The following is an 11,744-nucleotide window of genomic DNA, read 5'->3' as shown; positions in this document are numbered from 1 at the left end:
TTTTTTTTTTTTTTCAATTAATTATTATTTTTTATTTATGCTTCAATAAAATTGTATTACATGACATTCCTCCATAAGCTAGCGTTTAGGAGTTTTACTTTTTCTAGTCTGCAACCAAACGCGTTATTCACGCTTACGACTTGCTTGTGGTGCGTACGCACAGTTCATGTTTGCTTTCATAGTGCCATGGAAAAGTTCATTAAACCATCAACGCACTTTTACGGTTTTCTAGAATTCCATTTCCACCGCAAACACCGTTTGTTTTGATTTATTTAATATTCTTCTTTCCCCTTCTACGCTTTGCAGCATTCATACACATGAGTATTTGTCATAGATGAGGTATTTAAATAACTGACAGAAGATTATAACCGTACAAGCAAACAAACACACACAAGCCAACATTTTACATAATACTAACAAGCAAATATGAACTTCAAAAACTAAGCAAATAAATATACGTGTAAGCACATACATATATTTTTACTTAAATATAAAAAAAATAAAAAGGTAATAAAAGAAACATAATTACCCAATGCTGAGATAACTTAATTAAATATTCTAACAAATAAGATATACACATGTATGTAAGTGTATGATGCTCATAATCTCTGTGTTTTTATAGGCTATATCTTGGTTATATACTATTTACACAAACATTATGTACTTAATTATGTTTTAACAATAAATCATTTGTCTTTTATTATACTCGTTAGTTTAAAAACTGCTTATGTTGATTAAATAATATAATTTTACTTAAACTTTATAAATTTATTGTTTTACTAAAGCTAAGTATCAAAATTTTTAATCCATTTTTTTTTTCAAGAAAATTTCTTTTTCTTTTAATTTTTTCTTAATTTTGTATGCTATTTGTTCAATAAATGGTATTAGGAACATCATATGTAGCATAAACAATAATTTCTTTCACGCCTTTTTTGTTTGTTAGTTGCTCTAGTTTTGGTTTCAATGTAAACGGTCACGAATTATGAAATCTTGTATTGACCCATTTGGACATTTTCATGTATTAATTGCATTTTGAGACTACCTATCGCTCTCCTTTGCCGGAAACAATTCGCAACGCACACAATAAAAGTTTATTGTTCTAGTTTTTTCTTTAATTTTTCGGGATTTGTTGAGGTTAAAAGCGAAAGAAATTTATATTACAGCTAACACCAAGTAACTTACAAGAAAATACACTATTTTTTATTAAACCGTCACAATTCATTTTCTAGTTGAAATTTTTCAGAAATTCACTTTGTATTGAAAAGCCTCTGTAATTACCTAAAAGCACATTACTTTTGCAAGTGAATGTAATAACTATTTTAGTTAAATGTGACAAACACCACCAAAGCCTTATTTTATTAACTAACTTTCATTGAAATAAATTTCAAGAAAATAAAGCATTTTCACTTAATTTTTTAAATATAAGCGTTTTTCAAGTTTATTTTCGTTGCGTGTTCCGTTCGTTAATAGACTCGCTATGAGTAAAAGTTCATTGTTTGAGTCTTTTGTTTGCGACAATTTAGTTGAACACATATATTGTTTATTGAAATTGAAAAAAATAAAAATAATGAAGGTACTCTCTCTGGAAAGGTCCTCCACCTCACAGTTTTATATATTTTTACTCTTGCAACATGTTGCTTCTTCTTCTTTATTAGCGGTTATAACCGAGTTTACAACAGCGAGCCAGTCGTTCTTCCTTTTTGCGGTTTGACGCCAATTGGAGAATCCAAATATGGCAAGGTCCTTCTTCACCTCGTTTTTCCAACGGAGTGGAGGTCTACCTCTTTCTTTGCTTCCTCCGGTGTGTACTGCGTCGAATACTCCCAGAGCTGGAGTGTTTTCATCCACTTTTATTCCAAATTTGAAAAAATTTTGGCAATAAAGTTTGATCCGGGTAAATTGATTGGCTCTTAATTTGTATACTAGAAAGTGAAAGAATTAGATGGAATTTCAAATTGTGTTATGTAGGAAGTAGGTAGTAGCCTAAATATCGATTTTCATAACCTCTTTTCCTATATCTGATTTTTTGGCATAAAATTTAACAATCTATAAGATATCTTAACGAAATTTAGAGGGTATCTTTTTCTGATAACAGTGAGTCCTGATGCTGAAAATAGATAACATTATTCTACTTCCTCCAAGTAGGTATGTTATTTTTAATATAACGGCATAACAATATGAATAATTCCTACCTTATTTGGTATTATAAACTTAGCCTTTAAATGCAATTTTGTACTGGAATTTCCTCATATTTAACTTTGCCTTTTTTCCGGTTTATATAATATACATATGCTCACATTGTAATTATTATTGGCATATCTTTGAAATAAACCTTAACATTTGAAGGCTGAAAGTTAGGCCAACTACGCTAATAAGTCGAATGGTACAACAACACTTATAAAAACAAAAATAAAATATAATTTATGCAATGCTACTAACTCGATTTCTAGGAAATGCAACCACCTATAATTATAAATCACGCGACTTTGTTGCATTTTCCAGTCGAACGGAATGATATTCAATTGTTTTTTTTTTTTTCTTTTTTTTGTTTTTTTTTTTGAAAAATCATATGAATTCATACCATATACCGTACCATGAACAGGTAAATTTAAGTTTGCCAGGAAGTTCGTACCACCCAGAAGGAAACATCGCCGGATCAACATGTGAAGGGCTGTCTATTTAGCCATGTCCGTCTGTATATATGCGAACTATTCCTGCAGTTTGTGAAATATCAATATGAAATTTAATACACATCCTCGTTTATTCAAGAAGCTGCTCGTAATAGCCGATATCGGACCACTTTAGCATATACTTTAGATGTCATACAAATTGAACGTTCAATATTAAGTTCTTGTACGGACAACTTTTTTAGTTGACGAGATATCTGCACGAAATTTGGCAAGAATTATTTTCTAAAGCAACGGTACAATCTCCGCAAAAAGTATTCAGATCGGATCACTATAGACAATAGCTGCTATACAAACTGAACGATCGGAATCAAGTTCTTGTGTGGAAATTTTTATACTTTCGCAACAAAGTTGCTAAAGAGAGTATTATAGTTTTGTTCACATAACGGTTGTTTGTAAGTCCTAAAACTAAAAGAGTCAGATATAGGGTTATATATACCAAAGTGATCAGGGTGACGAGTAGAGTTGAAATCCGGATGTCTGTCTGTCCGTCCGTCCGTGCAAGCTGTAACTTGAGTAAAAATTGAGATATCATGATGAAACTTGTTACACGTATTTCTTGGCTCCATWAGAAGGTTAAGTTCGAAGATGGGCAAAATCGGCCCACTGCCACGCCCACAAAATGGCAGAAACCGAAAACCTATAAAATGTCATAACTAAGCCGTAAATAAAGATATTAAAATGAAATTTGGCACAAAGGATCGAACTAGGGAGGGGCATATTTGGACGTAATTTTTTTAGAAAAGTGGACGTGGCCCCGGCCCCTACTAACTTTTTTGTACATATCTCGATAACTACTATAGCTATGTCAACCAAACTGTATAGAGTCGTTTTTCTTAGGCATTCCCATATACAGTTTAAAAATGGAAGATATCAGATAATAACCACGCCCACCTCCCTACAAAGGTTATGTTGAAAATCACTAAAAGTGCGTTAACCGACTAACAAAAAACGTCAGAAACACTAGATTTTACGGAAGAAATATCAGAAAGAAGCTGCACGCAGGCTTTCTTTAAAAATTAAAAATGGGCATGGCTTCTCCCACTTATGGACCAAAAACCATATCTCAGGAAGTACTCAACCGACTTCAATGAAATTCGGCACATAATAGTTTCTTAACACCCTGATGCCATGTACGAAATATGGGTGAAATCGGTTCACAACCACGCCTTCTTCCAATGTATCGCTATTTTGAATTCCATCTGATGCCTTCTCTGTATAATATATACATTAGGAACCAATGATGATAGCGGAATAAAACTTTACACAAATACGGTATTTGAACTGAGGTATCCCTTGTGGAAAAATTGGCGTGATCGAACTATAACTATATACTACAACTTTTCAAGGCCCCTGATATCGAATACGAAGAACTCAGTGCCTAATCTAACCTAATTTTTCACCGAAAATATCGCAAAATCTCTCAGATATTTTCATGTAATTCAGAGGGCTTCATTTTTATACTCTCGCAATAAAGTTGCTAATAACGGTATATATCGTCAGATATATGGTTACATATAAAAAAGTGATAAGGGTGCCGAGTAGAGTTGAAATCCGGATGTCTGTCTATCCGTCCGTGCAGCTGTAACTTGCGTAAAAATTGAGATATCTTGATAAAACTTGTCATGCGAGAGTATAAAATGTTCGGTGACACGCTAACTTAGCGCTTCCTTACTTGTTGAATATATATTTTATATCCGCAAATTCGCAAACTCACTTCCACTTAACGAATGCAATGGCTGCTCAGCGTCGAAAGCATAATTAATGAATGAAATGCAATTTTTGTGGTTACAATTTTCGAAAGCACATACAATTGCTTGTAAATCAAAATCTCCCAGAGGCATACTTTTATGAGATATGCTGAGAATTTGGCGCGAAGACTTGCTTGCCAACATCAATTCACTTACACTTAGTTGTGTCTGTTTATGCAAGTGCGTAAATATTTATAACCGCACCTATGCACAGACATATATGCAAACAAACTTACATACATATGTACATATATAWATATTTATAAAAGTGATCGTCTGTCAGACCTGCTCATGACATGCAGGTGAAAGTGCGAGTGACAGCTGTAGTTATTTGGTCGTATTTATTTGCGAGCTCAATGTGTTTGAGCGTCATAAAATTAAAATGTCTGAGGTTTTCAGAAAAATATTTGCACTAAATGAAATTCATTTCTATACCGAAATAATTATCGCGTTTATTTAAGCTTGTAAAGCAGTCTAAGTGCATTGCTCATTATGTTTAATTAAATTTAGTTGATACCATATAAAATAAACACTATTTTCTTATGAATTTCAGAGCTGTTATATGCACCAGAAGCTAAGTGTTTTCCAATTTTATGTGCGCTTGAAGAGTTAAAATGCTGTAAGTTTGTAAAAACAATAATTTTGTAATAAATGTGAGAAGATGTTAACTAAGTTTGCACCCACGCCGTATTAACTTTTACTAATAAAAAGTTCTTTAAGCAAGAACTTGATTTTGATAGTTCAGTTTGAGGTCCGCACTTACCTACAGGGTGGTCCATATACTTGGTTGTTTTCAATGCAAAAGATTTCAGTATATTGTTGAAATAGTCGGGAGAGAGTGTTATATGTATTTAGAAGGCCGATAAAAGCTACTTTTCCAGAATTCTTTCTGAGAAAACTTTTCAATTTATTGATTCAAAAATATGTACATATTGTTTATTACGGCATCTTTTAACTGTATTCTTAGACTTAGTATTACTAATTATATTTATTTGAAAGGAACTACAGCTGATATAAAGGAGCTTTTCTCAAAAGCAACGTTTTGCGGTGACCACTATATCTCTGAACTGGATCCTCTGTAATTAAAAAACCAAGCAGATTTCGTAATGTTAAATCTAGTAAAGACAATCGAAGGGATAAGCATAAAATGTATTAACAAAATGACCGTTTCGCATAAAAACATCGATTTTTGAACAAAATTTCGGCCATAAAATGTTTATAAAAAAATATTTATTGGTGAGAAAAAATCTTCGATTAATTACTAAAATATATATTTTAGAAGCTCATGTAAAATGTGAGACTGATAAACTTAACCGTTTTCGAGTAATGTTGGCCACCAACTATGAAAACACCATTTTGAGAAGAGTTAGAGTTTGGCCCTGTACTTCCAAGCGCTTGAAACGCATTTGAAACTTCGAAAATATTCACCGGAACGATATGAAATTTTCTGTTTGTGTTCTTAAATATATATGTATGTATATAACCCCTTAAATCTTGTAGCATTTTTATCAGATTTTACAAGCTCATGATATATCACCAAACACAGCGCATTGCCTTCTTAACGTATCGACCTGTTTTTGTAGTCGATGTTGATGGTTTTCCCAGGATTTTCTTCCGTTCAGGATTTCTTAAATAAATTAATTTTTCATCGCCATTGACAATTCGTTGAAAAACTGGTTTTCTTTCGTGTCTTTGAAGCAAATTTTCACAGTGAAGTGTTTTCCATTCATCTTTCATGTGACACCCACTTACCACACTTTTGGATCATTCCCATAGTTTTCAAACGGTCTGAAAATCTTTGCTGTGCAACATTTACTTTAACTCGAAGTATCGTATTCATCCAAAATTGCTTGCATTTCAACTTCTTCAAACTTTTTTTGGTGATCTTGCACGTTCACCATTTCTCACTTGAAAATCATTAACTCTGACTGTTGCAACCATCTTTTGCATGTTGCTTCAAATAGAGTATGATCACTATATGCCTCGACAAGCATTCGATGAGACTCTGCAAGAGCAATTTCTCCTCTTTTAGCCAAGGGAGATCGACTGCTTTCTTCCAGCGGACGAAGTAACCATCTGCTTCAGAAATGGATCGGCTTTGTTACGTTTTCATATTCGCATATTTTTATCATTGCGTTAACTCGTGTAACTTCCATACATCAAGCTTCTTTATTCCATAAAGCCTTATTTAAATAGTACTAAATGATTTTTGGTGTATTTCTCTTTACTCCGACAATTCCGAGTCAAGCAATCACAAAACTATCTGAGAAGTATTTAAGTATGAAATCTTATTTTTTCAGCTTAACTCTATCGCGAGATACAGATTATTAAAGCCATCTATTAAAAAAGTTGTGAATTTATTCTTACTAGAACTTTAGGGGTATGCATAATAAAAGTTACTATATGGACCACCTTTTACATACACTGTATACATACATATGTTCATAGATAACTTATGCCATAGACTAACTCTCCACATTTCCACCTGTGTCCCACCTGTATTATTCAAGTCATCACATCAGCTCATCTGTCGCAAAAACACACTGAAGCACACAAACTAAACAAAATCAAAATCGAACACTTATAAAAATTCCACGCAGACGACAGATATTACTGAAGAATCATCAGGAATCGGTGAATGATACAATGGTCGATAGTCGTGAACGTATACGTGGTCCACCACGTGATGGTCGCGAATTTCTCACCAGTCCCAGACAAGTATTGCGACGTTTAATGTTGCTCTCCGAGGGACGTCAATATAGAGAGGCGGCAGGTGTTGTGGGTCGACTGGGACCATCCGTTTTGCGTTCAGTCATCGCAGAGTTGCCCATCGACTTGCTGCTAGAACATTTACCGCACAGCGCCTATCTGTTGGAGTCATTTTTCACAAGGTAAAATCTAAAATTGAAGAAGCATTAAATTTTGTAAATATTTTTTAAAGGTGGCTATGTTTTAATAATAATCTCTTGGCTGTTTACAGATTAATTACCGTCAATCCCTCACCAAAACCGGATGTGCCCATAGAATCAGTTGTTTGGCAGCTGGTGCGCCTCTTTTCATATCCTCACGAGTCAGGTGTGCGGCAACGTTGCGCGAAGCTTACACAGGCCATAGCTCAGTATGAACCCAGTTTGCGTCAGACACTGCGCGAGCGGCGAAAATCCTTCGATAACGCTGTACAAGGTTTGGGTGTGCACGGTTTAACCACAGACGCCACCGGACAGCTAATATCACTGCATCATGCGCTCAAGACCGAGTTACAAAGACATTTGGATATATACAAAATGGCCATACACAAATTGGAAGAGCTGAGCATGGTGACCGCGCATCAAGATCCAGCACATTCCTCCCATCAACGCCTACTAGCCATCAACTACGGTGACATACAACAAAGACTGATCGAGAACAAAACCCTGCTCACCATGTTGGATAAGCCGGCCTTAAAGCAGCTGGCGTGTCTTGTCGAGAATCTTAGTCAGCGTGTGGAGAATGACAAAGAGGTGTTGAAGTGTGTGGGCCAAGTAAAACGTTTAGATGGTAAGGCTTGTATAGAGAAACGCCCGGCGGCCGGTTTATTAATGAACTTCGCGCAAGGCTGCGAAGCTGTGCTACAGCTTATGGGTCCCGAAAGCCTACCGACAAGTCCGACTGCCATTTGTAAAGGTAGCAACAGTAGTAACAGCAGTGATGGCTATCATTCGGATGATTCGAATAGCGAAGAAACGAGGTAAGGCAAGAAACATGCCACAAATGTGGTGAAAGTTATTTATTTTATTTTTTTGTATCGGCATATTTGGGTCATTATGTGTGGGTGGCCTGCCGAAAAGTTCCCAAGTAATTGACAATGATTTTGCGTACTCAACGTGCAAATCATTACTGACACAAATTAATCTAATGTTGACCTTATAAGGCACGAAAGCTGCAAGACGTATATTTGACCTTATTTAATGTAAAGGGTGTTTATTTAGACACGTTGTTTTCAAAAAGAAATAAAACGTAGCCAAGAATTTAGTTTTTCTATTTGGGAAGGTTTGCCATTTTAGTTTTAGAACCATTTCGGGCAACTCATCGCGCGGCTGGCTCTTAAGCAATAAAGTGCCATATATTCTCTTATCTTATCAGGCATATCGGCTTAGACAAGCGACTTCGCATAACCACACAAAATATAGTCCAGCGGAGTTCCACGATCCCACGATACAGGGTAATGCGAAACCGCTATAAGCTACATACTTCTCTAGTGGCTTGTACAATAGTATTACCTCAATTAAAAGAATGATGAATAATCTATCATTAACTCAGAGAATCTGGATTCCTAAAAAACACGTGTCTGAGCACTCGGAAATCCTTACACACTTTGACTTCATACCGGATCACTGGGATCATGGAGGGGTCAAACCGAACTCTGACGGCTCCTTCTCTGCCCATTTACCGGCGAAGTAGTTATTGGGAAGGAATCGTTCGAGTAGAGAGCAGTGAGCTTCTTTACGTATGCTTCAATGTTTGTGAGGAAATGTGGTAAAGGCGTTTGCTGTCAGGAGCTCTTTATCAACTCCAGCTTGTGACTTCCTGACTATTGCAGTTTTTTCCAAGGCGAAATTGCAGCCATTAAGGTAGCGGTAGATTTACTGAACCGCAGTGCAGCCTCCTTCACAAAAGTGACCATTAGACAACAGAGCGGCGATACCAACTCATTAACAGTTCATTCAGGGTTGGTCATTTTGTACCTAACCACGCTATCAATAGCTTCGAGTGTCTTTGTGATAAGACTGACATGGGTGCCAAGCCACAAAAAAAACGTAGGATATCTAACGTAGGATATTCTATGAGCTAGCAAGGAAAACACCCTAGAACCATTATAGGTAGAATGGGAGCGTGTCGGCGCTTTCGTTTCCTTTCGTGTGTAGTATTAGATAGCTGAGCTATGCGGAACTCAACTGTGAAGATATTTTGAAATGGCGCAAATTGAAATCTTGCGTTAATTTTGGAACACCCTATATATCTTGGTATTCTGAAATTCATCCACAAATTTCTTATTCAAATTTATTTGCAGTGAAATGGTAACTCAATATCGCACGCTATATTTGGAGAACCGAGCAGACACTTTGGAGGCTTTGGATGGCTTGCCGCAGCTGAGACATGTTCAAAATTTGAAGGCGAAAATACTCTTCTCGATAATTGTGGTAAGTTTCAGATATATGGTACAAGCATAATAAATTATATACTTTTAACGGTTATTTGACGCCTACAATTCGCCGCTTCTCCACTTGCTCAATTTGAGGTCTGAGTTCTCTTCAAACGGTGTTTCCATAAGGAGTTATAATATTTCTCCATTTGTATTCAATAGGAGAGAACTTAGTAATATATTATTTTAGTGTTACAATTGTCTGTTGATATCTCTATAATATATATATCTATAATAATAATTTATTATGCCAGTTTATCATATGATCAAATTTGACTCGAAAACTATCCGGGTAAACTGGATCAGTAAGCATTCTCTCCTAGATTGATATCTTTTTTAATACTGATTTAGACTAGAACATTGTCTTGGAAATTTCTCTAAAAATGAGATGAAACGAAGAAAACCAAAATTATTGCTTAATGGTCTTCACTGGAGACCATCCAAGCCAAAGTTCATAGCAAGTGCAAAAAAAAAAAATTATTTTGCTTATATTGGCCGGGAGCCTATTTTGAAATCCATAATAAAGATTTTAATTAAAATACTTGAAAATGGTGTACAGTTTTGTCAGTCCGGGTCAATTTTGGTCAGTTGGTTTTACATGCATATCAGTTGATTGTTCGATTTGCGCATTATTTGCTTACACACACAAACATATAATCAATCAAATAGACACTCAAATATAGTTCTTCGACTACTATGAAAACGAATAAGTCGTGTACTTTACAAACCAAAAACACCAACAAGTTATCTGCCGATTAAAGAAAGCTTGTTGACGATTAACACTTTTGCTTTCATCAATCGCTCCATTTTTTAAAATGCTTATTATTAACCAAATTATATGAAATAACATGCTATAATCATAATGAAATATTCAAGTGCTAACCCATTGACTGTGGCAAGTTGCGAAATCAAATCGCTTAATTATAGTGAATTATAACAGCTAAAAATATCAAAAATAACAAAAATACCTGTGGATGGCTGACTGTAGTAGAAAGTGATTTTGAACGCCTTCAGGCATGCTCCTATTATCCGGCCTTTGGAAAAAAAAAAAAAAATTATGTGTGAAATTTGCAACAGCCGATTTTGCCCTAAAGAAACTGATAGAAATTCGATGATGGATGGCAGTTTGGTCTACAAGTTATTTTGCTTCATTATTATAATTTTTTTAGCGGCACTTGAAAAGCGTTATGGTTAAGCACAAATGGACACATTAGCTGAACATATACCTAAAGAAACCAAAAAATATGATTTCAATAAATATGATAATGATCATGCTCAGGTGTTTTGGTTAACAGTCTCAGCTAATCATCATTTTATCAACTCAATACAGTACTATTGAGTAATTTGCTTCGACTGCTTCGACACTTCAGAACAAAATTACAATCACAACACAATAATAATCATAATTAACTGAAAATAATATTTCCACTGATAATTGAGAAGTTTTGTATGCCTTTCAGTTGTCATTTCGTCTGTGCCATGCTATGCGCGAGAGGAAAGTGATTGAAGTGCGTCGGATATTGAATTGCGCCTTGGACTCATCGAGTGAGAGTACGCTGGCCTTGGATCGTTCGGTGCGCACACATTTGCAAGAGACAGTTGAAACATTTCCGGTCGGAGAAATTGAACGTTCCGTTTTCAATCAGGTAGATTTGAAGACATACATTTTTTTTTTTTAATTTTTAATCCCAAAAATATTAATCGAAAATAGTTTTAAAATTAATCATCCAATATTTGAGATTGAAAAAAGTGAATCCCAAAAATTTTTTCAAAAATAGATTTCAAATTATTAATCCAAATTTGGAAGTGAAAAAAATTTAATTACAAAAATCAGAAAAAAATTTAATTTTTAATATTGAATTGATTAAGTAAAGAAAAATGTTTATCTCAAGTTTACAATTTAACAACCAAAAACAAAAATCGTTTCAAAAGTTAAATTTTTTGTGTTTGCGTGTTTCTATTTTGGATATATTTTGAAAATGAAAGCTCCTTTTTAATAAAAATATCGACACAGCTTAGTAATATTTGCCTTATTTACATTTAATTTAAAGATAATAATATTTTTTTACTTCTTACTTTAAATTTTAAATAAAAAAAAAATATTTCAATTTTTAATTTCCAACT

The 11,744-nt window shown here is 34.6% G+C and overlaps 1 protein-coding gene across 8 annotated transcripts in view; it reads left to right on the top strand.

The window, feature by feature from the left end:
* The window catches only part of LOC108977579, a 22,609-nt gene that overhangs the window by 9,510 nt on the left and 1,355 nt on the right, over positions 1 to 11,744 (top strand). For 2 of the 8 annotated variants that reach the window (XM_018947312.1, XM_018947313.1), the window contains exons 2-6: positions 4,992 to 5,057; positions 7,039 to 7,329; positions 7,419 to 8,165; positions 9,489 to 9,618; positions 11,081 to 11,266. In XM_018947312.1, the coding sequence (XP_018802857.1) occupies positions 5,053 to 5,057; positions 7,039 to 7,329; positions 7,419 to 8,165; positions 9,489 to 9,618; positions 11,081 to 11,266 (1,359 nt within the window). In that variant the 5' untranslated portion in view covers positions 4,992 to 5,052. Of the gene's footprint in view, positions 1 to 4,991; positions 5,058 to 5,437; positions 7,330 to 7,418; positions 8,166 to 9,488; positions 9,619 to 11,080; positions 11,267 to 11,744 lie in introns of all 8 variants that reach the window. The other 6 variants (XM_018947314.1, XM_018947316.1, XM_018947315.1 and 3 more) reach the window with 4 other exon arrangements.

The sequence above is a fragment of the Bactrocera latifrons genome, unplaced genomic scaffold (assembly GCF_001853355.1).
Source record: "Bactrocera latifrons isolate USDA-ARS-PBARC rearing strain unplaced genomic scaffold, ASM185335v1 scaffold_91, whole genome shotgun sequence".
Lineage (NCBI taxonomy): Eukaryota > Metazoa > Arthropoda > Insecta > Diptera > Tephritidae > Bactrocera > Bactrocera latifrons.
Note: the sequence above shows the minus strand (reverse complement) of the source record. Positions and strands in the feature narration are given on the sequence as shown.